Source organism: Chrysemys picta, chromosome 9 (genome assembly GCF_011386835.1).
Source record: "Chrysemys picta bellii isolate R12L10 chromosome 9, ASM1138683v2, whole genome shotgun sequence".
NCBI lineage: Eukaryota > Metazoa > Chordata > Testudines > Emydidae > Chrysemys > Chrysemys picta.
In genome coordinates this window covers 45,712,599-45,739,801 of record NC_088799.1, presented here as the reverse complement: position 1 = coordinate 45,739,801, position 27,203 = coordinate 45,712,599, and the positions used below count along the sequence as shown (strand labels likewise).

Here is a 27,203-nt window from a genome sequence, read left to right as displayed (position 1 = left end):
TACGCTCACTGTCATATTGTATTTTACAGTACAGCACTTACGGTATTGCAATTGTAGTTGGCATTATGAGTTCTGCGTCTGTTTATACTAGTGCTTTTTTTACTCCTGTTATTCTTTGGCAAAAGCCAAAATCAAATACGCACAGTGACTTGACTTGCAGTTATGGATAATCGTACTACACATACTGTACTGCCTCAGGACAGTGCTCATTAGCACTGCAAAATAAATAAATAAATAAATGCAGGGCTGGCCGGGGTGCCGGAACAATTTTTATAGTGGGGGTGCTGAGAGCCATTAAACCAAACTGTAAACCCTGTATATGATGGAAACCACTTCAAGCCAGGGGGTAGTACTGCACCCCCAGCACTCTGTTCCAGCACCGATAGGGCTGGCAAAGCCTGGAAGAAGGTGAGGGGAGATTACTAAAAAAACACCTGAGATTTTTCATGGCACATTTCCAAGAGCAACGAGAGATTCCGGATGCCGGATTTGAGCCACCTTGTAATGATCATCAGCCCTTTCTGAACAGCATCTCTTAGGGGTTTCAAGCCGGGCACCTTAAATCCCCGGCCACCTTGGAAAACTCTCCGGACCCCCACGTTTCCCCGACAGCCGTTCTGCAGCCCCCTTGCCGGGGGGGTGTGGGGCGGGAGGGAGCCCCCGGAACACTGGCCCCGCTCCAGCTTACCTGTAGGAGGTGGTGTTGGCAGCGCCGGGCGGGGAGCAGCTCAGCCTGCTGCTGGCCTCCGGCCGCTGGTCGCTGTCCCCGGCGGGCAGGACGTACACGGACCTGGGCGGGGCGGGGGGCCCGTCTCTCCTGCCCTCGCCGGCCCAGGGGTAGGCGTCTCGCTTCTGCAGGGGCCACGCGCGGAAGTCCTGCCGGTACTGGGTCTCGGCGGCGAAGGGCTGGCTGTCGGGGGGCGCCGCCGGGCCCCGCTTGTGGCTCCCCCGCTTCCACGACCGCTTGATGGCCAGGTTGTCCTGCGAGGGGGGGGGCCCGGCCGGCAGCTGTCCGCCGCCTGCCCGGGAGCGGCCGTCCGCCGCCGCGCCCCGCCGGGGGCCGCCCCGCGCCGGGCTCGCCCCCTCCTCGGGCTCCTCGATGTCGGAGTAGCTGTGGATGGTGAGCGGCACCGAGAGGTCGGACTTGTCCAGCTGGCTCCAGAAGCGGGCCAGGCAGCACACGCGGCTGATGCAGGGCCACGCCATGGAGCGGGCTGGGCGGCGGGCAGCGCTCGCCCGCTGCGGTGCGCTCCCAGCCGGCCTGGTGAGTAGTGTCAGCCCCTCCCCTTCCAGCCCCGCTGAGTGCCCACACCCCCCGCTCGGGCTGACAGCCCGCACACGTGATCCCTGCCTGCCGCGGCTGCCAGGGAGCTCTGCAGCCCCCTTCTCTCCACCCTCCCATTGAGTCCCCAGCCCGCTGTGTCTGCCGAGGGCAAGGGAAAGCACCCTGCTGCATCCTCAGTATCTGCCAGGAGTGCCCGCCTGCCCTTCCTTTGCAGCGCCGTCTCCGAGTCACCATCACCAACCCCCGCAAAAAGATCCCCTCAAGCTTTAACCCTGATTTTAATCAATAGGACCCCCTCCCTCCCTTGCATCCCCCTCCCCTAACACTCAATCGGCACCGAAATGCAAACAATCCCAGACATCAGTGTAAGGAGGAGTGAGTGCTTCCATCCGTCCTCATTCACTATTACTGCTTCCTTGCAATGTTAGGTTGGCTATAATAATCTGTAGTTACACTGTTATATGATTTATAACTATGATAATATGCATGAAATAATATGGAGAATAAATAATAGCTGGGCATACAATAAGAGCCATTTCTTGTTAATCCAGGGTCTTTGCTGACATGCTACACTATAAAAAGAACCACTTCTGCCATAGAGATCACTGGACATGGAATAGTAAAATTAATAATATAGCCATTTGCCCACCACTTTTTTCTTTCATCTTTGGACTGCCTTCTATCCTTTCCTAATTTACAATGTGTTTCAGTGAAATATTTAAGAATAGGTTTTTTATTCATAGTATATGTAACTTGTTTGCATTTTATATTTTTGGTACTTGCCTATGAACCAGATCTAAACATGTAATGTATTATACTTCGTATGCAGCAGTTTACATGATTTAGGGCTTGCTAGTGACTGTAAATTACATCACTGATGCAACTCCACTGAAGCTGATGGAATTACATCAGGGATGTAATTTGGTCTTTTTAGAATTTAACATCTTATGTAATAAGTGGCTACAGGCCATAATATCATGCTACAATTTATGATACAGAATCTTTTGTAATGATATACTCAATCATTGTAGTTCACCACACTATATCAAATACAAGGCTGTAAAATTCTGACACTTATAGGGCTAGGTTCAAGTATCTATGTACTATAAAATCATGTAGTTAAAGGCTCACAGGACAGGAACCTCATTTTAGGAAGCAATAATCTATTTCTAAGTGGATATCCGAAGAGGTCAAATCAGTGATGCATAGGTGTGCAGTGAAACTTTAGGAATAGAAAATTTACCATATCAGATGAAACCCTTAGTTTATCTTGTGACAGGATCCCCAGGGTACAGCCTAGGACTGTGGGACTGCTGTGCCCCCTTAACTCTCTCCAGCCTGGGCTGTCTCTCACAATGCCTTGCTAGTGACAAGCAGCAAGCCCCTCCAGAGCTGTGATCACTCAGCACAACCACATGTGGAGCCCCACACCCAGCTAGATTGCATGAATGCTCCGGAGCCACTCATGAATCACACAGAGAAAGGCACTAGCCAAATCCTCCCAGCCCCCAGCCTCATACCTCAGGAACATACCATCTTGCACAGCTCAAGATGAGCAGTGCAAATTTATTAACTGGTTCACCACTTCATCAATGGAAAGTGGCTATACACAAGCCTTTGCAAACCTGAGCAGATTTACCACACACTTCAGGCAAACTCACTAGTAAAGATAAACAGTAAAAGAAGTTTATTGATTACAAAAGATAGATTTGAAGTGACTATAAGTGATAGGCAAAAAGTCAGAGTTAGTTACCAAAAGAAAAGAAAATGTAAGCACGCAGTCTAAACTCTCAACCCTATTAGACTGGGCAACATCTAGATTAAGCAGTTTTTCTCACCCTACTGGATATTGCAGTCCTTAATATACAGGTTATCCCTTAAACCTGGGCCAGTCTCCTCTGTTGGAGTCTTTAGTATTTTGACTGTCTTTGTTGTTTGCAGCATAGGTGGGGGAAGGAGAAAGGCCCAGCATGGGGCCCATGTTCTATTTTATATCCTTAGTCCATGGTTGGAGAACACAAGTCCAGGCACGTCTTGTGGGCATTGCTTAGTTCCCAGCCAAGGTTGAGCAATTCCCCTCGTGTGGTCTAGGGTTGCCAACTCTTTGATTGAAGCTATTCTGGGAAATTCCCTCCCCCCGCCCCAATGTGATAGGGTGACCAGATGTCCCATTTTTAAAGGGAAAGTCCCATTTTAAAGCCCTCCTGCAGATCTCCTGACTTTTTCTTAAAAACAGGCAAATTGTCCTGTATTTTCTGTCTCCCCACCCCCTGCATCAGTATTGATGGGTCCTGCTGCTGGCTGGATCCCTGCTTGCCAGCCACTTGCCCACCAGCGGTGAATGGGGGTCCAGTGGCCGACGATGGGGCTGGGTGTGCAAGGCTGGTGGTGGCATGAAGATGCAACGCACATGGCCAGACGCTCCCCAGTGTTGGTCCGTCAGTTCAGCCCCCACTGTGTGCCAGCTCTCAGCCAGCAGGGCCTGCCCCCCATCCCGTTTCTGGATGGCACTGGCTGCACGCTGTGAGCTGTGGTGACTGATGAGTGAGGGCAGGTGCCGGGCAGCAGCCAGTTATGTTTTGCCTCTGCTGCCCACCCATCAGCTCTTTATGTGTTCCCCCTCTCACTGTCCTCTCCCTGTTTTGCTCCTTTGCTCTCCCCCCCAAACTCCGCTGCTCCTACATATCCCCCCAGCAGGGCATGCCCCGCTCCCAGCACAGTTCAGAGAACCAGCCCCTAGTAGAAGTTCTCAGCTCACTAACGACCTGGCTGGCAGGCTCCTTCCTTCCCCCACTGCCTCTGGCTGGGCAGGCACCCTGGGAAAGCCCAAGATTCTGTGGGCTGGGGCGCTGGCCAGGAGGAGCCAAGCCCTGCATGTGCCAAAGCCCCACACAGCACTGGCACGGGGCAGCCTCTCTGCCCCTCAGCTAAGCTCTGGAATGGCAGGGGCAGGGCGGAGGAAAAGGATTTCCAGCCTGTTCATGCCCTGAACCTGCAGGTTCCATAGTAGCCCCCAGGGCAGGGGCTTAGCACCTTCTTTGCCCGCCCTTCCCCCCGGGTCCTGCCCCCAGGGAGCAAAGGGCTGCTCCATCCTCTAGGCACCCTCCTCTGCTGAGCCATGTGTCTGGCTGGGTTCACTGAAGCCCCTGCAGTCAGGTTCCCTGGGCCCTGGTGCACAATGCATCCTTAGGGCTTAACCCCTTCCTACCCATGCTCTAGCCAGGGAACAGGAGGCAGCTGGGTTATGCTGGTGGCTAACAGCAGCCTGGAGGTGTTAGCTGCCTTCTGACATTGTGCAGGCGGGAAGAGACAAGCTGCTTCCAGCCACAGGGGGAAGAGATGAGCTCTGCAAAGACACAAGCCAAGTCATCTCTTCCCCCCTTTCCTCTCCTTTGGCTGGAAGCAGCTCCCATCCCTCCCCTCCTGCACAGTGACAAAAGGCTGCTGCTGGCCACATTCTGGTGTGAACCCTGGCAGAAATCTGGGGGGGGGGGGCATGTGACCCTGTATGGCCCCCCCCCCACATGTTGCCTCGGGAAGACACAGCGCCAGGTACCAGGAGAGGTGGGTCCATCCGGGGAGCCCAGCCTGGCATGGAGGGCAGAGACCACTGGGCACAGAGGGTCAGGTTGGTCGGTCACCCCCGCTGTGTGAGAGAGGTGTACGGGAGTGTGTCACCCCTTCCCGAGTGAACTCTAAAGCCGTAAAGATAAGAAGGTAACGAAAAAGAATCTAGCTACTCAGTATTTCTTTATTACAGGGGATCAGTCAACTTGATGTTAATTTGAACATTTGTACAATTGCCATTGAACTCGCTTAAATATAAGTAATTTTACCAGTTGTCCCTTATTCAGCATAGGGAAATATGGTCACCCTACAACATGATATGTCATTTTCTTAAAATAGCCTACTAAACTCGCCCAGATTGCTTTCAATAGTCACCGGGAGATTGATGCCAATTCCGGGAGACTCCAGGCCAATCCTGGAGGGTTGGCAACCTGAGTGTAGCCTTATGCAAGTGAGTCATTGAATTGTAGCTCTCTTGCAGGACAATGGCTGTTGATAGGTTGTTTGACACAAACCTGGGTGTTGATTACTTTCCTTGGCATTATCTCTGGAGAGCTAGTATCTGGGCACGTCCCAAACCCATAGCATATTTTAGTGACAACCATACCACACATTCTCATAACTTCATATGCATTAATGATATACATAGTTATATAGAAAAATGACTTTCAGCAGATCATAATCTTTCCCCTGATACCTCACACGGCCTACTTTATATGCATTATCACAATTATATATAAATGAGGAATATGGGGACTACAGGGCGCTCCCCCAAGGTATAGAATGTCACGTATCCATTAATATTTACATTACACCACCATCTTGAGGCTGTAATCAAGATTGGGGCTAGATTGTGCTGGGCACTATACAAATATAGAGGTAGACACCATCTCTCTCTACAATCTAGTCTAGTATTCTGTGTGTCGCCCCTCAAAATGCAAATATGCACAGAGGAATGCCTTCCTGACCCCCGAGGCAATCCTCTCACACCCTACAGAGTGAGATTTGGGTCAAGATTTTCAGACATGACTAGTGATTCTGATTGCTTCCATTTTTGGTCACCCAATTTACAACACTTTAAAGAAGCCTGATGGAAGTGTTATGTAGCCTCCCTCTGAACAATCAGGTCCCTGTGAGGCATCTCAAGTTAGGTACCCAAAAATGGAATCAACCAAAATCACTAGTCACATCTGATAAATCTGACCCCATTTACATCAGTATAGGTATAAGTACAAATGCTATTGACTTACTGAAATATAAACAACGCATATTACTAATGAATTTCCTGGTGCTGGGGTCTAAAACTAATACTTACTATTCTGTGTGTAATGACTTTAAAAATAAATACCATTCGGTCTCAAATACAGAGTACTGTATCCTGCTAAATGGGTTCTACAATGAGGATGCAGAAAACAGGACATCCATTTTATTGTATATTTTCACTGGCATACTACAAATGATGCTCTGATCCCTATTGCTAGGCCTGGCTTAGAAAAATGTGTGAGAGAATCTCTGCCCTCATTGTGCCTGACACTTCCTAGCACCGAGTTCAGCTTTGACATTGTGCATCTCAGAGAGCACCTACACCATCAGCCAATGCTTTGAGCTGCTGCTCAGCGCTGAGTCTGTCAGCTGGAATTGGCACAAAGGGTATCACACAGAACACAAGAAACCAGAAGACGTTAGATTAGAGTTAAAAGTTGACAGCATTTGGAAGCAATTCCTCATCACTAGAAGATGGCAAACACTATAACTGTAAGGCAAATCAGACTAAGAAGCATCAATTGCTGAGGGAAAATATATCATAAAACTGTTTTATGATTTTACTATTAATGACGTATGAACTATTTCATTAAAGATACATGCATGTTTTTAGGCATGATGCTCTTTAAACCTGTCATAGCCATGGCAGATTTTTTAAAAAGCAAGTGTACATTTACATTTTCTAAAACCCCTTAACGATGTTCAACATAAACTAGTTTGTGCTCCTACATGATTAATGATGACTTTTTTATAGTTATTGCCATTGTTTCCTTAGGCATAACACTGTCTGGTGTCTCTGCTGAACATCCCTGTAACTATTAAATTTCATTTTTATTTACAGTAAGCCATTTTAGAAAGGAAATAAGTCTTCCCTTTTGGTGCTTGAATTCAAAATAACTTCTATGCTATTTTAAGGTGTAACTATATACTAGATTTTGTGTGTGCGTACATGTACAAGCACCTATACTCACATACATGCCAAATTTTGAAGGAGGGATTTCTTTGCCAGAATGGTTGTTTGCTTACACTAGTGACTTGTCATAACTTTGGACCATTGCTTCATTTAACTTAATCCAGTATTGACTCATGTACTCCAATTTTTAAGAGTATTTTTGAATACAGGACAATTATGGTTTCCTGTGACAGGACCTCAGATACAGAAGGCAGGCAGGGATGCACTGCTTGGCGAAATAAAAGTGTTCATAGACCTTGCTCAGAGGAAATCAGTTTCATACCACCTTAAATTGGAGAATCTCACAGGCTTTTACAAGCATTAATGGTTCAGACTCTGGGCAGCCCCTGGGAAGTAGATAAGTCTTATTAACCCTAATCTTACAGATAGTGAAACTTAAACACAAAGAGACCCAAATGCGGCCTCTGATTTTGGGTACCGAACTTGACACCCTGGGATTGGTTTTCAGGAGAGTTGAGCATCTGCAAATCTAGTTGAAGTCAATGGGAGCTGCAGGTACTTCACCCTTCTGCAAATCAGGCCCAAGGTGGCTCAGTGCCTGTCTGCAGCATTTTTGCAGGTGAAGAGGGCATAGAAACTACTATAATGGATGCAAGTCTAGTGGTTAGGGAGCAGCGTTCTATTCTCTGCTCTGCAAATGACTTAGGGCCTGATATTTATAAGCGCTGGCACCCAAAACTCCATTTAGAGCTGTGGGCATTCAGTTTCTCTGAAAAGATCAAGCCTTCATGGTATAAGTTTCGGCATTACTGTTTACCCTCACATAACTGATTTTCTGTATCTATAACTATAGTACAAGGCTAGGTTTCTCATTAGAGGTACTATTGCTCTCTACTGGATGGAACAGGTATGTCTGCAGCCTGAAAAGTGTGTATGATTTAATATAAGTTAACAGAGAACCCTAGGAAGAGTAGAAAAAGGAGGAATAAACAAGGGGAGTAAAGGAAGAGTGTACACAGAAAAATGAACTCTCTCTGAGTCAAGTGAGTCAATAGTACCAGTGCGAGAAACATTCACTAGATCCCAACTACTACATTAGACTAAACTATCTTTTTCTGAGAGTTTAGAATTAAGGTTAACTTTTTTTTTTTAAATCCTCAAATTAGTCATTGTTTATATTGTGATGAAAAATACACCAACCTGTGTTTTATAACAGTAAGCACCAAAGACTGTAACTGGGTGTTAGCAGCATAGGTTGGTAAGGAGTTGACATCAGTTTTGTGCTCCACCTTTGATTACATTTGGTGCTATTTAGCACCATCTTTAGTTTACCAACATGAAAAGCAGACATTACATGTATTTTCTACAACGCCCCATTACAAAGTAAAAATGTGTATGTTTTATTTATGCTTATTATAGTCACAAAGACACTTTCATTCCAGTGTAACCCATCTAGTAAAGCTAGGTAACTGGTTTATTAGGGCCTTGATCCTGCAAATTACTTCTCCCAGCCAGACCTCTGTGCTCCATTGCAATTAGGGCTGCTGGCAGGGGTGCACCTGGCATGGCTACAATTGCAGGATTGGGGCCCACATTAGTCATTTGCAAAACAAAAATCCCCCACACAGATCACCAGTTTAGTGCCGCATAGTATTTACATAATAGGAACCATTTTGATGCTTGTGTCAAACCCCAGATCAATCTCAAATTCATCCAGTTATCAAAGAGTGCCTGTGATGAGAAAAACAGCACAGAAGTTTCTGCTGCAGCTTCACCTTCTCATCTTCTCCATCCATTGGCGAGCTCAGAGCCATACGCTACTATTTTAGAATCCTCTAAATAATGCTAAAATCAAACTATAGGGCAGGAAAGTGTTTTTGGTGTTTTTTGTTTTTTTTAAATGAATGCAGTTCACTGGGAGAGAAATGCTGAAGGTGGAATGTCTCCTGTGATAACTCGTGGCAAAAATATCCAAACTAACATGAAACAGGCCATTGTTCTAATTATATGCAACAGAACAAAGAAAAAATTCTCCAGTGACAAATTCTAAATGCATCCTTTGATAATGTCTTGGAGGTAGAAAGAACTGAAAGCTAGAATACATTGAATAAGAACCTGCCATCAGAGCATGAGCCAGACTCTTAACATTATTAATGTAGTTTTGCTAGGTGTCAATGCTACTGTACAACTAACATTTAAATGAAGGCCAGTATTTTTCATAGATTCATAGAACTTACAGCGAGAAGGGACCATTAGATAATCTAGTCCAGTGGTTCCCAAACTTTAACAACCCACAAACCCTTTTCACGAAAATATCAAATCTCGCGAACCTCTCCTAAAAATGAATTAATTTCCAGGTAGTTTCTCCCTTACCTGAGCAAAAATTATAGAAGCAGTGATCTTAGAAATAATTTGGGTTTTTTATGACATGCTTATTACACACTATTTAATATTATATTAAATATCATTACATTATTAATTTTATTACATTATGAAAACAGCAACACTCTTCAAGATTTCACTTTTGTAGCTCATATCACTTTGATTAAGCCTCCTACATGTTTCATCAAGGAGTACCAGATGTGAAACAGCATCAAGGTATTTAAGAAGTCAACTCAAAGCAAAAGTTCCTCCCACAAGCATTCGGGTCTTGAGCAGTTCAGGCAAACGATGCACAACTACAACAAAGCTTAAACTTGTTCTGCCAGGAAGTGATAATCATGGGGCTTGGGCTGTCAGCTCCCGGGGTCCCTACAGACAGCTCTGTCCGCCATTACAGAATTTTTTTCTGAGAACTTCAATACATTTCACAAACCCCAGTTTGGGAACCACTGATCTAGTCTGACCTCCTTTATATTACAGGCCATTAAATTTCACCCCCCTATGCCTGTACTGAGTCTAATACCTTATTTGTCTAAAGCATATCTTCCAAAAAGGCATCCAGCCTTGATTTGAAGATATCAAGAGGGTGGATTCACCTTCCCTTGGTAGTTGTTTCAATGGTTAATCACCAACACTGTTAAAAAAAAATTGTGCTTAATTTCTTATTTGAATGTGCCCGGTTTCAGCTTCCAGCCACTTAAGTGAAAATATTTCTTCTTGTCAAATAGTTTTTAAAAATGTGATGCACACGTTTATTTCATAAACCAATCAGATATAAACTTTATTTTTTCAACTTTGTCAGTTCATTCTCTACTGAACTGCATTTATTTGCAACTGTAGTTTACATTAGAAACTACACATCCTAAGTGGTTTTCTGTGGAGTTGCAAAAACAATTCCAGAACCAATTCACTTCCATATCTTCAAGTAGCACACTGTTTTCTGCACAAGCAGGCTGTAAAATTAGAATCAGTGAGATCCTCCACCTCCTTTTCCCCGGCTCTTAGACCTCATTTCATGCCAAGCCTTCACCAGTGGTTCTCTGTTCTTCCATATGAGTTCATGGCCATAAGTTACATACCAGCTGAAAACAAAAACAAAACTTCAACTGAAATTAGATCATGCGAAGCTAAAGTTAAGAATGAGATAGAACACTGAAGAATGATAACTGGAATATCTGTTAAACAGCGTAATAGATGGGATAACCCAGAAGAAGCAGTAATAGAAATGAATAGGGTAAGTTTTTAAAAGAAGTTTGATAAGCTTTTGGAAGAAAACACTGACAACTTTAGGTAAGCTTTCTGGTTCCATTTACTCCGAATAACTTACACAGTTCTATACTTCCACTTGCCCCCATGTAGTTGAACAGTAGTTAGCACCTCAAATTTCTATCTTCTGTAGCCAAAAAATTTGCACCAATTACTACTCCACTTAAAAGAATATTAGAGTATAGTATATATTGCTTATGTCAATGCATTCCAACTATATTGCTGCAGAGGTATTTCCCGATATGCAAATGAACTCAGAAAAAAAATCTAGAATAGAGTCACTTCATTTGAAGCAAACTGCCTCCTCTAACTGGATGGATGCAGAAGTAATCCATTGGAAGTAACTTTTCTGGCATAACAGATATTTAAATGAACATCAGCACCAGGGATTAGCAGAAGGCTATGGTGAGGTTAGGGACCATGAAAGAAAAAAAAGTTGAGAACTCTGGAGCTAGACAATACTATAGCTCTATCAGAGCAAAGAAAGAGACAGACAGATTAGGTAATTAGTTCAACACCACACAATGCCAAATTGTTTGTTTCCTACATTTTCTAGTGCTTCAACCCAATTAGCGATAACCTTTGAAGGCTTCATACATGGAGACAATGCAGCCAAACAAAATTACTAGATTTTCAATGGAATTTGACCTAACAGACCTCACACTTGCTCACTAACCCACCCAAACTGATAAGAGATACACTGAGACATGGGAAGTTTTACTGAGCTGCACAGTTGAAAAGATGTTTTCATTAGTCCAGTGTGCCCTCCATTAAACTAATGCACCAGGTTTTAAATATTTTCTCTTTTTCTAATACAGAATTGTTTGTACACAATCGATAAAGTTAATGGATAACAAAAACTTACATTCCAAATAGAGCTCCCCCAAGATGTGCTGCATGGTCAAAAAATTTCCAACCCAGAACAAGTCCTGCCATGTCCATTGCAATAATGGCTTTTAAAGCCTAAAAATGAACAAAGCATTGTGTGAGCAGAATCTGTAGCAGTCTCTAATATCCAGCAGTAGGAACACTTCATATTTACCATTAAGCAAACATTTAAATGATGGAACATTCCCCATGACATGCAACAATACTTACTACATAAGGATTTCTCTTGAGACAGGCCTAGACTCTAGTCCTGCTCTTTTCTCACCAGACAATATACATGAAGACTACTTCTACCAGAAGCCACAGAAGAAAGGAGGCTAAGAATGTGGCAGTAAATATAATGTATTTAAAATAGTCTACAACCTAAAATGTGCTTTTATTACATTTTAAAAACATATCAGCTCTATTGCAATGTCAAGCCAGAAAAGGAGGTAAAATCGCTGGTAAAAAGGAACACTACATACAGACCACTCCAATTAAGGAAGTGTAGCAAATATCTCATTCACAAGTCAGTTCTATATAAGCCATAATCATTTTATGCAGTAACAGCCTAGATTTGTGTCTGTATTCCCAAACACTGCCCCCTCCAACCATGTAGGTATACACCTCTGCCTCTACTAGATGGAAGGTGTAGGACAGCATCCTCAACTTCTCACCCACTAAATATCTACGACTAGTACCAATGCTGGATGAAATATCAGACCTATTTAAGAGTAGGAGATCAGGATATTCTAGAATGGTTAAGTACTACTGTATAAGCAGAAGTACTGATAAAGTATGTCACCCTTTAGTGGATGCAGTTTACTAACTATAAGTCCTAAGACTCATACAAGTGTGCATGTTTCTTGGGTTATACACTAGCAGTAATATGGAGCAACAGTTTGCATATTTACCATAGTATTAACTAGAATAATTAGCACCTAATTATATGTACTCAGGATTACAGGAGTTACATTCTCACATTTGGACTATTATGGTTAGAGGGTTTGTTTGGGGTTTTTTTGTGGCCAAAATGTAATTAAAGAAACAGTGGTTGAGGTGATATCTTTTATTGGACCAATTTCTGTTGGTGAAAGACAAGCTTTCAAGCTTACACAGAGCTGCGTTGAGCAGGCATGGTCACCTAGAAAGATGCATTGAGACCACTGTATGCGTCACCGAGCAAACAGGAAAGGACTTTCAAAATTGCCAAGAAACTTAAGGGGCGGGGATGATGGTTGGTCACCCGAGGGCAGGCTAGTAGAGTTCAAACTGATGACCAGAGGCAAAACCAGGCATTGTGGGACACCTCCCAGAGACCAACTGCAGCGCTGTAATCGACCAGGGTGTCTACATTGGCTTTCTGCGATGCTGTAGCCCCGGCGCAGAAAGCTCTACGTCTCTCAACAGGGTGGTTTTTTTACAGCACTGCAACTGCTCAGTTTCTGTGCACTAAGTGGCTTGGCACTGTGCACACCTCGGGAGTTACAATGCAGAAAGCTGCTTTGGTGCGCAGAAACTTGCCAGTGTAGACAAGGCCTAAGCAATGCTTTGAAATTTAAAACTGACAGAATCTCAGTAACCTCATTCCTGTACAACACATATTTTAAACCCAGTTGTCTTAAAATGGGTTAAAACAAAGCAATTAAGCTATCATACTAAAACAATGTTCAGTAGCATACAAAAAAGATGACTACGCATGTTAACGCAGGAGTCAAGATATATGACTGAGTTTCTAAAATATATACATTTTTAAAAGCGGGGAAAGGAATCAAAGAATGAGAATATTAAGAATGTGCCACAAAAGCCCCAGTGATCTATTCCTGTTCCTAAAACTTATGTTCTTAGAAGCAGCAGTAGGAAGCGTCTAAAGCAGGAGACAAGCATCTACAGCAATGCGATTAGAAATGATTTTTTTCTGGAAAATTAAATTCTCAAATCTGCCTCTGCCTTTCCAGATTTCCTCTCCTCCTTATTCGCCCCCGAGTTATTTTTCACACAGTTAATTTAAAGTTGCCTGAAATAAGTAACCAGGTCCTGCAGTTTATCCCTAACAAACATAGCCCGTACACTATGGCTACATCTACACTACAGGGGGGAGTCGATTTAAGATACGCAAATTCAGCTACGTGAATAGCGTAGCTGAATTCGACGTATTGCAGCCGACTTACCCCGCTGTGAGGACGGCAGCAAAATCGACTTCTGCGGCTTCCTGTCGACGGCGCTTACTCCCACCTCCCCTGGTGGAGTAAGAGCGTCGATTCGGGGATCGATTGTCGTGTCCCGACGGGATGCGATAAATCGATCCCCGAGAGGTCGATTTCTACCCGCCAATTCAGGCGGGTAGTGTAGACCTAGCCTATGTGCCACACTTTGAATGACAAGAGGTTCCCACAGTGCACGTACACAATTTTGTTGTACTTCCTCACAGGCATCGGGTTCCCTTTCCCTACCCCCATTTCCTGTAACTTTAAGAACTGGGTGTGAAATACATCTCCAGGAAGCAATCTAGAAGTTAAGCTCTACACAATTTAAAAAAAAGAGATAAGCAATTGAAAACAAGCCTGATTCTTGTTTGCTCTACACCACGTCTAGTCATTATACTAGAATAGAGTCAGTGCAGAACTCTACCATCTGAGAATGACAACATTTTATACCCACTTTGCATTGGTGTAAATGACTACATAAAGTTCAGAGCAACAGCAAATCAGGCCCTAAGACTTCAAGCCATGACCATGTATTTAAATAAAAATTAGATATTGTTTGTATATTCATATTAAAAGGAGACATTCAGATACTGTTGGAGTGTAGGGGAAGGAAAATATTTAAAGTATATAATTTCTGATATTCAAAGGCACTTACATTTCCTGCTGTAAATGTGAACATTGGAAGAAGTATGATGGCTAGTTTTGCTTCTGGCATCTTCGTACATACTGCTGCAAGGACACTCATTATAGCTCCTGACTGAAAATACATTAAAATACATGAAAGTGAGCTGAGATATTACACAAGGGAAATTTATTTTTCTGCATGTGAACCTATTTTGCTTGCTGCCTTTCTTTTCCAATGCAGCCCTATGACAAGTCCCAAAGCACAAAACAGTATGGTAAGTTTAGTATAGAAATAAATCAAGGAATCATTGCTTTATTTTGAGATCTGAATGTATAAAAGCTGAAAGAATTGCTTCCTATGTCCTCACTGTCTGACCTCTAAAAAACAAGTGAACAAGTTGTAACCTTTTCTGAAAACCATGCTATTTGTAACAATCATAAATAACTGATCTGAATATAGTGCTTTTCATCCCAATGAATTTTAGAAATATATATGTAGCACTGCTGAAATGTAACTGTAGCTAAGGTGAAAGCAACCACTCAGTTTAAAGCATGCTGGACATCAGCAGATGACAACTTTTTTGGCCAAGGAAACTGGAGCAAACCCCTCCTCTAACAACATAAGCCCATAGGATCTTCCAAGTCCATGCATGGACAGGATCTTAAACTGTATGCAAGTTTGTGTGGTAATATCAACACCTGGTCAGTGAGAAAGTTACTCTGTAGCAAATACAAATAACTTGCAGGATAAGCGAACCGTATGTGTATGGCATTAATTGAAATTCAACTTATCAACTGCAGCTCTAGTTGTCCAACAAGTTCCTCCCTCCATTTGAAAAACAAAACATGTTTTTTTTAAAAAGCCAAAACATGATATAAATAAAACCTCCAAAAAAACATAAATCTTGATCCAGCAGCAAGTTCACTTTACCCTTACTATAAGATGAGTGCCTTAAAACATCCCAAAGCTTTGATAGCAGGTATTTTTATTTAGAAAAAATGTAAGCAGAACAGAAAATAAACATACCACTCCTGCCAACTTCAGAAATTCTATAAATTGAGCGTGCTCAAGCAAAAGTTCTATATTTTTGGGAAGGAAGTTGATGGGAAACATTTCACCAGCATTACTTGTTAATGTCTACTGTCCCTGATCATATGATCTCTTGTGATCTCTTCAAAAAGCATACAATTTTCAATAATTAGAGCATAATTATGCATTACAGCCTCATGTAACAACCTTTATAAAACAGTGAGTTCAGTTCTACAACTTATCTGCTCAGTGACAAGAGATCCTGCTGTTAAGCACTAGTTTACAACCCATTAGCATTTAGCAGCATTGGTTCTGGGCTGCTGTACCAAGGGCTTGGAAGAATGGCCCAGTTCTTGCACAGGAATTATTGTTTGATTACTCTCAACGCTGGTAACTTCTGCCTGTCTTCCCAAGCCAACATATCCCTGATTTTTAAGAAAGCTGTGGAATACAGTGCTTTGAAACTGGTTTTAATGATGCTACGAGATATAGTATTTGGGGATTTTAAAACGTATGCTACTTACAGCTCCAAGTGATGGTCCAAATCTTCCAGTAGTTACTTTACTGACATAACTGACAAATGTGGAGATAACACCTAAAAAAGGTGAAATTACTGTTAGAAACCATGTCAGGAATGTAAGTGAGGGGCAGGAGGCACCAAAACATTGCCTGAATGTTTGCATGAGGTATCTTGCACACTAACTTTTTAACTTAATTTTTTGAGGCAGTAGACATGGAGACTAGAAACAGTTGTAGTTTTGTCTGTCATCTCAGGGATTTCCTAAGACAATGTTAAAAACTAATAGTTCAGTGATGGAGCATGACTTTAAATACAAGGCTTGCACTTTGACAGCCTAAAATCAAACATTCCAATGTGATTAGTGCTCTGTTCTGCAGCAGTTCTTTGGGGGCAGGGACCATCTTTTTGTTCTTTGTTCAGTGCCTCGCACAATGGGGGCCTGGTCCATGACTAGGGCTCCTAGGTACTATGGTAATACAAATAAATCATTAAAATAAGCACCGTGGTTGGTGTACAACAGCCTATGGGAATGAAGAATCAGTGTCTGCAGCCAGGGAAAAATATGTTAATCTCTCTCTCACTTCCTACCTGCATAAGTATGGTCATGACATTTCTTTAAAGTATTAATTTTTTGAAAAATTACCTGCAGAAAGGTACACTGCTATGAACTGCTCACGTCCCAAAAGAGACACTATACTTGAAGAAAAACTCCACAGCACATACATATTTGCAGCCATGTGGAACAAAGAGAAATGACTAAATGTAGAGAGCAGCATGGGAGAGCAAAGGACTCCTATAAGAAGAAGAAAACTAGTGGTTACTGAAGAACAAATACAGGCCATTTTAGTATTTTTATTTTCATTTGTGTGCATAAGTACTTACAGCATAAGCAAGAGAAAATATAGTTATCAGACTTCTTAAATATTTCATAAGCTTTAAACATGTAAAATGCGAGCAGTGTAATGAGCATCAGATTCAGTGTGGTGACTACCGAAGCATGCAACATTTTCTAAGAAATCTGTCACCCATGTGAAATAGTACATTAAAGATTTCCTTGTGGAGAGATTACATGGATTTTTCAAAAGCTTCCACACCATTCTTTGGAGAGTGGAAAAGCCACTTTTTTTTTCATTATGAGGGTTTTGTCCAATTATAACTGCTTAGGTTAAGGTATGAAGGAGAATCTTAGCTTTCATTTTAAAAAAATGTCTAGTCCTATTCAGTGCAGTGGTAAAGGTAAATAGATAGAATCCAATCTCTAGTTCAAAGTCTGAAAATTTCAGAGGACCCTAAGTCAACTGGAAGTCCAACTCCCATTGAAATTCAGTTAGTTGCCTAATTCCCTTAGGCTTTCCAAATCCCTGCCTAAAGGCACAAACATCTGGGTTCCACTTCTACAGCAGGAGTGAGGGGATGGGAGGTACCAGAAGAGCCCCCTCCCTCATGTGTCCTCCATACCCCTGTCTCTGTTTTGGAAATGGACCCCAACTGCTTGTGCCTTTAGAGCCTACAGTTAACATTTTCAAGGCTAATTTACCTTGAATGAAAGCTGAGATTCTTCTTCATGTGGAGAAAAGGCCAGCTCTGTGGCAAGGGACTGGTAGGAATCCTCTCATGCTCATTGGTGAGTATATAATTGTTATATAGTGATAAGTGAATGCGCACCATTCTGCATGTCTGGTGGTGCCCATCTCCCTTGCACTCAGGCCTCTAATTCCTAACTGCAGGGAATATTAATGTTCAAAAATAAAGAACAACTTCAAAACAGCTTTTTAAAGAACCATAAAAATGGTTTGTTTCCTCCCAAAAGACCAGGAAGAGTAATAATGGGGAGGGGGAATAGCTCAATGGTTTGAGCATTGGCCTGCTAAACCCAGGGTTGTGAGTTCAATCCTTGAGGGGGCCACTTAGGGATCTGGGGCAAAATCAGTACTTGGTCCTGCTAGTGAAGACAGGGGGCTGGACTTGATGACCTATGAGGGTCCCTTCCAGTTCTAGGAGATAGGATATCTCCATTTAAAAAAAAAAAAATCAGGACAGACCTAGGACTTCATTCCACTATGAGAGAAATCCCCCTTTGCAAAGACATAAGCCATTTGTTGTTCAGCGTGGCACACTTGAAGATACTGGACCTCAAAATCTTGACATTATGATCTCTAGCAAAGCTATTTTGGGAAAAAAAATTAAGTTTCTATAAATTTACCCCTCCCCAAGGCCCACCTGTTGAATTGGACGGATGGACATATACCCACACACAGTATACTTACTAGATGCTGGATTAGATGTGAAGTAAGTAATCATTGTCCGCTGCATAGGAGGGATTCTCCATAAACAGAACACAAAGACATTTGCAGCTATGATACCTAATAAGAAAAAATCCAATTTAGAGACAAAGTATGAATATAACATGCAAGAACAAAGCACGTGGTAGCAAAGTTTCAGAACTTCAGAACCACATTTACAACAATATCTACGTTTTTTCTTTGCTACTCCCATATAAAAATGGTAATTTTTAATTTTCATTTTCTGATGATTTTAAGAAAAATGAACTGGAATTCAGAAATCTTTACACGATGAAAACCCTTTTAACAGAAGTCACATTTTGTATCTAAACTAGCGTTCCTTTAGTTGCACAAAATACACACATGTATACTGTCCAGTGAGTCACTTTCAAGAAATCTGCAACCAATCTGCTATAACTAATCTTCCAAGAAATCTGCAACTACAAATTTGTCTTTGTGATTTACAAATTGTTGTTTACTTGCTAAGTTTTAATTCTGATCATATTCTAATTTAGATAAGAATGTAAATGATTGAGAGCAGAATGATGAAAGTTTACATCCTTGCATGTTTCCAAGTATTTGCTGACACCTAAAACCAAATTAAAATATAGCTTTGGCTCTGGAAAGCACATAAAACTGTTTTTAAAGATCTGAATGGTTTATATTATAAAACTGGCATTCCTGGGGGTGGGGAGGGAGAGAGAGATCATTTCTTTCCTTGTAAAAATTTAGATTCCTTATTTTCATGACTTATTTGAAAGACTCCTGCTGAACTCAAACCAGAAAAATATTTTCAAGGCTATTTATATCTGAAATTCTCTATTTAGAATCTGTATAATCTACTTTCTCTGAGCTGCTTTTAGCTTTAAGAGAGCGCCTATCCTATGCTACAGTACTTTCTTATTAACCAAAGATTTCATTATGTACTCAACACCACCAAATTATAGAAGACCCCAACAAGGAATTTTTGCAAAATAATTCCAAATCTGTTCTGGTGCAAAATGGCAGATAAGCATGTTTGAAAGGTTTCAATGTATATCAGTTAAATTTACATGTAATATAAATAAGGCCCTATTTAATTTGCAATATTGTGGAAATTGCGAATTCCACAGTATTAGGCTTCCATCGCAATTTTGACAACGGGAGCCCTGGGCGGCCGCTGACAGTGGAAAATCACGGAACAGTAACAATGGGCTTTATTAGTGCAAATAATAAGGTCTTATTACTTTTCCGCAATTTTCCATGAATTGTCCACAACTCAGCTGCAATTTTTTGACAATCATCCTGCAATTCAAATAGGGCCTTACATATAAATATTAACTACATATTGAGAATCACCACAGAGACTATGCATGATTAATTTTCACCTGATCTTTCCAAATACAATATTGGCACCACTTTGTTTAGACATAATAAAGGCTTAAGTTGGATGTATAAAAATACAAAATATTGTATAAAACCAGTTGATCGGACCTTATATTTAGCTGGAATTCTTTAATGTGTCTATCATTGCCCTAGACATTCAAGACTTAAGTGCAATTTATTTTTATACTACCGAGCAATCCTTTAAAATGAGGCAGAAAGTGGTTGAAACCAATTTAAATATTTTGTCCTTAAAAAATTACTTTTTCTATATAAATATATGTTTTATGACAAACAAAAACACTGGTTATTTAGGCTCCAATATGATTAGTAGAAATCAGCTCAGGTACTCAAATATTTTTACATACAGCATACATAACACGGAGCATGTTCTAGATTAAATGCTGTAAATTAGCTATTTCTCATCTATTTTTCTCTTTAATCTGAATAGCTATGTGAGATGTCTATTAATGGGATTTCAATAATTCTGTATTAAGCAGATTCCATGCAACTCCTGTTAAATATAAATACCTGTGTATTATATAACAAAATCTGATACACAACAAGATAGCTACCTCCTGTTTGCAACATTGTGTATGCAGTCACAGGAAGTAGTGATTTATGCTGCAACGCATCATTTACAAAATTACAACATGTTTCCATTGTTTCTGGTTATGGTGCATAAAATTGCATGATACTCCTTGGATGACAAAGAATATTTCCAGAAAAAGGAAAAGATAGCCATTTTACGCAGTAGTACATAGTAAATCTATCTCTCATGAGAAAGCTGTCAACTTGAAGGACAACCAATATTCAACACAGTTTGTGCTGGTAGTAATAGCACTGCTTTTCAGGCTCTGGCAAGGTTGTAGAAATTCTTTACTATGCTGCTTCTGAGGGTCCCTCATGCCCAATTTTTACTGTACTTCTATACATGTAGCGGAAGGAAGATTCTGACTAATATTGCACAATATTCAAAACGAGTGGAGATTTCATTTAACGTACAAGAAATATGTTCTGTGAGAAGGAATGGGTAGCAGATGCATATGGGGAATGAAAATAGCATGTACGTACACAGATTTGCTTTGTTTCTTACAATCGATAAGCATGGTATGAAAGCCATCTATTGTGACATACTGTACCTGTTTGCCATAATTCTCTTCCTGTGAATGTCTAATACTTGTAAGCTAACACAAACCTGTCACAGTCCGCTGACCCTCACTCAGGCTATTCCACCACTTGTTAACCTGAAAGAGAATAAGTAGTATTCACTGACTTCCCAAAATAGCCCAGATCTCAGAACTATTTGAAAATCACATAAGGTTCCACTTAAATAAATAAATACATAAAAATCAAGTTCTTTTTAACAGAAGGATTGAGTTAATATATGCTTCTAATATTCAGTTAGACTTAAAATAGCTTTTTTATAGAAAAGTTATATTTCCTGTTCATATATTTTTTAAAATCTCCTCTTTCAGTTAAATATCCTGTTACAGAAAAAGATCCAATCCTTACATGGTATTAAACGGCAGAGCTCCATTGAATTCCAAAGATTGATATCAGTTTATACCAATGAAGATCTTGTGTATTTATGTGTATCTCCTAGGCCAGGGGTGGGCAAACTTTTTGGCCTGAGGGTCACATTGGGGTTCCGAAACTGTATGGAGGGCCAGGTAGGGAAGGTTGTGCCTCCCCAAACAGCCTGGCCCCTGACCCCTACCCGCCCCTCCCACTTTCTACCCCGACTGCCCCCTCCTGGCCCATCCAACCCCCCCGGCTCCTTGTCCCCTGACTGCCCCCTCCCGGGACCCCCCGCCCCTAACCACCCTCTCCCGGGACCCCACCATCTATCCAATCCCCTTCCTCCCTATCCCGACCCCTATTCACACCCCCAACCCCTGACATGCCTCCCAGGACTCCCACACCTATCCAATCCCCCCCGTGTTTCCCGTCCCCTGACCGCTCCCACCTGAAACCTCCGCTCCATCCAACTGCTCCCTGTCCCCTGACTGCCCCCAGGATCCTCTGCCCCTTATCCAACCCCATTGCTACCTGCCCCCTTACCATGCCACTCAGAGCACCAGGACTGGCAGCCGCGCCAGCCGGCCAGAGCCAGTCCTGCTGCCACTCAGTCTAGAGCACCAGGGCAGGCCGGCAGTTCTCACAGCCGCGCTGCCCGGCAGGAGCTCGCAGCTCACTGCCCAGACTGCTGGCAGCACGGGGAGCTGAGGCTGCGGGGGAGGAGGAATAGCAGGGGAGGGGCTGGGGGCTAGCCTCCCTGGCTGGGAGCTCAAGGGCTGGGCAGGAGGGTCCCGCGGGCCACAGTTTGCACACCTCTGTTCTAGGCGGAGACTCTTACTGACAGCTATTTGTGGTCTCACATCACCCACCTTTGAGAGTCCACCTTTGTGCCAGAGGTCATTTTTTACAGAGGCAGCTCACAGGATGTGGCATTCACTCCCTCTTGTATCCAGCTCAGCCCATCCCTCCTCTACCTTTAAGAAACCCCCTAGAAAAATGTATTATGACCACAGGCAGCTCTTAGATGTGCTTTTTTCCCTCTGTCTCCTAATAGTCCCTTTTAAATATTTTTTTTTCAAACTGTTGGTTTAATTATACTTAGTTTTATAACACTCCAAGGTGCTATATAAATTATTTCTATAGGTTGGACAAAAAGTAACCAAATAAGATTTCAGTGAATTGTTCATTTCAAAGTCATCACTCCATCTCTCCCCACTTCCTTAATTATCTGGCATAGGACCTAGATAAAACCATATCAATATTTTCTCCCCATCATGTCCTCCAGTATGGCCATTATGCAAACATGATTTTGTGTAATACAAAAAGCCTACATGCCTTTACTAACTAGCACTGGATGCTGAATTTAGGAGGATACTTACCGGAGATGGGAGCTGGAGATTTTTTTTAAAATGTATTAGCAATGACATGGTAATTTTGTTTATTATATTTTAGATAGCTAATTAGAATCCAGCAAGCCTTTCCTATCAGAGAATTTAGTACTAAACTTGTTTTCTTCACAATTTCTAAATACTCTTAAGGGCCAGCTTTGATCTTACACGTGATTCATATAAGCACAGATGACGAGACATGCATTTGGACAGGAGCACTACAGTGTATTCAACTCACATCATGGACACAGAGGGTTCCTCTGCATCCTGCTCAGGGCACAGTGCCTCTGCAGCTGGACACTCACCCCTACTAATAGTGGAAGAAACAGACCAGGACTAGGAATCAGATCTGCTCTACTGCTTGCCAGGGAACCAACCTCTCCGTGGACATAATGTACAGAACCCATTTCTTATATTTTAAATGAAAATATTACAGCAAAGTGCAAGTGATTATGGTATCCAGTGTTGCCAACTGATAAAATTATCATAAGCCTAGCAATTTTTGGTCTTTGTCTTAAAGTCACAAATTCTGAAGTCAGGTGTTTACTTAGGATTTTTTTTTTAAATGTTCATTTATAAAGTTTCTAGTCCTTATAATTGCAAAGAAAAGCTTGAAAACATGAAACTTGAAGACAAGAATCTCATATTTATGGTTTTTTTTTTTTTTTTTTTTAATTTCATGATTTTTAAGCCAATGATTTTTGAACACTGAGGGTTGGCAATACTACGCCTTCTAACATGATAAAAAAGTGAGTGGCATTTTAAGATATATTAGACATACCAAGAACTATTGGTCTCCCTTTCTTTTTTGGGGGGGGGGAGAGGAGCAAGAAGGGGGCTGCTATTTCATCTCTTCAGTATCTATTTGATAGCAGTGCCAAATGTTTACTTTTCATCTGTGCTAATTGTAAATCAGCTTCCTTTCGAACTAACATATAGCACACTGTAAGCTGGAAGCCTGTTTCCCCAGCCCAGAAAGGACTAATACCACCCCAAAAGTCTGTTCAGGCCCTTCCTTCAGGGTCCAGTTTCATTCTTTAAATACAAAATTCAGAGTAACACACACAGTTATCCTTCTGATCAAAACAGTTTTGCCATACATCACTAATTAGAAAAGTTGTTAAAGTGCCAAGAATTTGATACTATAAAATAAAAGACAGACAAGTATCTATTACTGTACTCAACCAATACTAGTGGCACCAATATGCATGCCTGATTTTTAGTTTGTTTTATACAGTACTGACCACATAGCAGTCTTCCAAGGTTACATTACTGAGGTGGGTCAAGCATCATATTCAGTAAAACACTACGCACACTATTCATATGCAATACATGTTATTATAGTCCTATAGTCACTGTACTGACCACATTTAAATGCACAAGATAGTTATGTTCTGTGTACCTGCTTTCTGAAGTCCCCATTTTTCTGAGGTCGTAACTTATCCATCCAGTCTGCTCGAGCATCATTGAAATAGTTCTGGACCCGGGATTTTAGGTATTCATACTGCCAAATAGCAGCTGATCCAAATGCACAGCCTGTAAACTATGTAACATTAGATGCATTCAAAATCAAAGTCTAATATGGAAGACAAATCCTTATACAATTTTAGGTAAAAATATAGCATGTGCTCCTACTGCACTTACATATTAATACTATTATAAACATTCAAAGAGTGAGGTTCTCACTGAATTATGTAGCAATATTGATTGTATTACATCCGATGAAGTGGGCTATAGCCCACGAAAGCTTATGCTCAAATAAACTGGTTAGTCTCTAAGGTGCCACAAGTACTCCTGTTCTTTTTGCGGATACAGACTAACATGGCTGCTACTCTGAAACAATATTTAATAAGAGCCTTCTTTTATGGTTATTTTGCCAGACATTGCAGGTTATTGCCTAACTGCCAGTTTGTGGCAGGATTAGACAATACCGTGCCACAAAAATCAGGACTCTTGATGCAAAATTTAGGGTCAGTGTGCTAAACCCTCTGCTCCTTTCTATTTGTTAGGAGAGGTCTTCATTCCCTTTCTTTCAGGCTGGAGGGAGAAGGGAAACAGGTACCAGAGGATGGGACACTGACTGGGATGCAACAGGAAAGGGACTCTGAATGCATCCGATGAAGTGGGTTTTAGCCCACGAAAGCTTATGCTCAAATAAATTTGTTAGTCTCTAAGGTGCCACAAGTACTACTCATTCTTTTGACCTTCAAGGATGATTCAGAAAGGTTGTAGAGTATATGAAAACTGCTAGCAGTTTGTTTAGCTTCATGCTGATTTTTTTTAACCTTATGTGGGAGAGGGAGAAGTACTGGCAACATTCAGGGCTCAATAAGAAGCTAGCTGAATAATATATGTATGGAAAACGTATTCAAGAATATTCTCTCCCTTGGAAATCAATGGCAGCTCCCTTAGGACTGGCAAGCAAGACACTGTGCAGATTAGAAAAATACAGGACTATTTAAGCAGGCATTCCCAGATTAAATGGGGTAACAATTTGGTAATACTCCTTCTGGAAGAAATTCACCAAACCCACTGAAGATAGTGAGTTAAGATAGAAAAAAGTATGTTCTGAGAAAACTGTTTTAAAAAATTAAGAAAAGGTACCTTGATGGTGACAGGTGTACAGCCTCATGCAATAAGCTTCTGGGATTTAATTGCATTATTTTTAATGGAATACTCTTGCTTATCATGCACAAGTTCTAGTGCAGTCACCTGCACAAGTAACTCCGCATCAATGCGACTTCTAATACATGTAACATGATGGCACAAACAATTACCCCAATTGTAAAAAAGAATGGCTTCACAAGATGCTTCAGCGAAGGGGAAGAAGTATAAAAGATTGTTTCCTGTACTGGAGGAGACAGACTGCTTTTGTATGTTTTGGAGCCACTTTCTTGGTCTGGTTTTCGAGGTTCAGTCTTTTGGGGCGCTCTTTTGAATCCATTTCTGTGCTGTGTGTATAAAGTAAACCTAGGGAAAAGAAGAAATGTGCGCCATAGACAACGTCAATGTTGACTCACTATTTCAATTTAAACCCAGACTGCCTTATTATCTAGACATGACAGAAACTTTTTGGTAGGGTGGGGGAGATAGACCAGCAAACTTCCTTATACAACTGTAAAAGTGCATGTTCTTCACCTGCATGCTACAGAATTTCCTTGCTTCAGGATTTACTTTGCCTTTCACAGAATGGGGAAACTAGCTATTGTGTGTTTCATACTCTCATTTTCCAGTCTAGCTTGCATAAGGATATGAAAATACAATAATCATGGTATCAGCATACTAGCGAAAAGTGCTGGCAACATGGTGCAACTCTGCCTGATCTTCATTGTTTTAGGAAACTAACTCAGACAATTCACTTCCCAAGGCTGAGGAGCTGCAGGGCAGCAGCTTAAATTTCAGGCCTGGAAATGGCCAAGTTAATTTTCTGTTACTTCAAGTGTAATCTTAGTGCATTACCCTGTTATCAAGTAATATGGTTAAAATAACACCACTGGATGGCAGTGTGCTCGAGTTAATGCTGAAGGAATTTCAACTGTGGGAATTTCCTCATTTTAATGCTCGATCTTAGTACTGCATTTCCACCTGGGGACTTATACCATTACAGACAGTGGTCTCACTCGGTTAAATGCCCCCCGGAGGGATCTCAACCTGCCCTAGCCAAGGGGCGCCAGGTGCGTGCTGGAGACCCATAGGCCAACAGTGGTTCTACACAGCCGGGCTCCACTCCCTGGTGTGATTTTCAACATTTCCTCTGAAACGCGCCCCTGGCCGAGCCCGGCCATTCAGCGGCCGGCTGGAGAGGCAGGGCCCGGCCAGGGCACAGGGCAGGGGGAGACGGGCAGAGCCCAGCCTGGGTCTCGCCGGTTAAAGCCCTCCGCTCGGAGCCGGGGCGCTGCTCACACGGCACCCTGACTGTGCAGAGCCTGAGGGGTGGTAACAGCCCGCAAGGTGCTGGGGCCTTTCCCACCCACCAGCAGCCATCGGGGGCACGCCCCCGTCCCCTGTGCCTAGCACCGGACCCCCCTCCCGGCTCATCGCACCGGCCTCAGCGGGGACCCCGTCCCGGGCGGGCCGCTCCCCCCGTACCTGTGCCCCCGGCAGCGGCGGCCGCTCAGCACCTCTCGGCTGCAGAGCCGGGCCCAGCAGCTCCACGCCATGTTCCGACCCTGGCCCGCCCGCCCCTCAAGCGCTTCCGGAGCACCCGGCAGCCCCGGCCGCCATCTAACCGGGGCGTCACAAGGGGACAGGGGAGGGCTGGAGCCCGGCCATCCTACAGTGCGGGGGAGAACAGCCCACCCCACGCACACATGCCCGGCCGTAGCCGGGACAGGGCTGGGCCTGGCCGGCAACTACCAGTCCCGTAGAGACTGCACGGTCGCTCTCCGGACGCCATGTTGAGAAGGATATTTCTGGTACTTCGGTCAACAACAGCCGCCATGTTGAGAAGGACATAGGCCGCATCCCACTTTAGGCGACATGTTGAGAAGGATATAGGCCGCATCCCACTTTAAGCGCCATGTTGAGAAGGATATAGGCCACATCCCACTTTAGACGCCATGTTGAGAGGGTCATCGCCTATGTTTCCCAGCTCGACCTCGACCATGTTGAGAAGGGCATTTCCGGTATTCCCAGAACAGCCTGGGCCGCCATGTTGAGAAAGTCGTTACCACGTGACCACAGAGCTCCCACCCCCCCCTTGCCCTCCATGTTGAGAGGGGCATTT

The 27,203-nt window shown here is 42.7% G+C and overlaps 2 protein-coding genes and 1 long non-coding RNA gene across 4 annotated transcripts in view; 1 reads left to right on the top strand and 2 right to left on the bottom strand.

Annotated features, from left to right (window-relative positions):
• The window catches only part of MAP6D1 (MAP6 domain containing 1), a 35,394-nt gene extending 33,813 nt beyond the window's left edge, over positions 1 to 1,581 (bottom strand). Inside the window, exon 1 of one of the 2 annotated variants that reach the window (XM_065556064.1) lies at positions 689 to 1,581. In XM_065556064.1, coding sequence (XP_065412136.1) covers positions 689 to 1,206 — 518 coding nt within the window. In that variant the 5' untranslated portion in view covers positions 1,207 to 1,581. The remainder of the gene's footprint in view (positions 1 to 688) is intronic. The other variant, XM_042853548.2, reaches the window with a different exon arrangement.
• LOC135973325 (uncharacterized) lies at positions 1,131 to 24,259 on the top strand. Its single transcript, XR_010590125.1, has 2 exons — positions 1,131 to 1,264; positions 22,628 to 24,259. It is a non-coding gene; the product is annotated as an uncharacterized LOC135973325 (long non-coding RNA).
• On the bottom strand, positions 10,162 to 26,919 carry PARL (presenilin associated rhomboid like). Its single transcript, XM_005282475.5, has 10 exons — positions 26,567 to 26,919; positions 25,255 to 25,447; positions 23,880 to 24,020; positions 20,767 to 20,815; positions 18,192 to 18,287; positions 16,568 to 16,717; positions 15,929 to 15,999; positions 14,406 to 14,507; positions 11,542 to 11,639; positions 10,162 to 10,492 (listed from the first exon to the last, which is right to left on the bottom strand). Exons 1-10 carry the CDS (start codon positions 26,635 to 26,637, stop codon positions 10,378 to 10,380), a joined length of 1,086 nt encoding a protein of 361 aa, XP_005282532.2. The 5' UTR covers positions 26,638 to 26,919; the 3' UTR covers positions 10,162 to 10,377.
• Between the last annotated feature and the right edge of the window lie 284 nt (positions 26,920 to 27,203).

Bases quoted from the DNA above. Each gene is read 5' to 3' on its own strand.
- PARL (XM_005282475.5), bottom strand. From the start codon at position 26,637: ATGGCGTGGAGCTGCTGGGCCCGGCTCTGCAGCCGAGAGGTGCTGAGC. The intron at 25,448-26,566 runs GTACGGGGGGAG...TCTTTTCCCTAG, and splicing joins CGCCGCTGCCGGGGGCACAG to GTTTACTTTATACACACAGC. The intron at 16,000-16,567 runs GTAATTTTTCAA...CACCTTTTTTAG, and splicing joins AGCAGTGTACCTTTCTGCAG to GTGTTATCTCCACATTTGTC.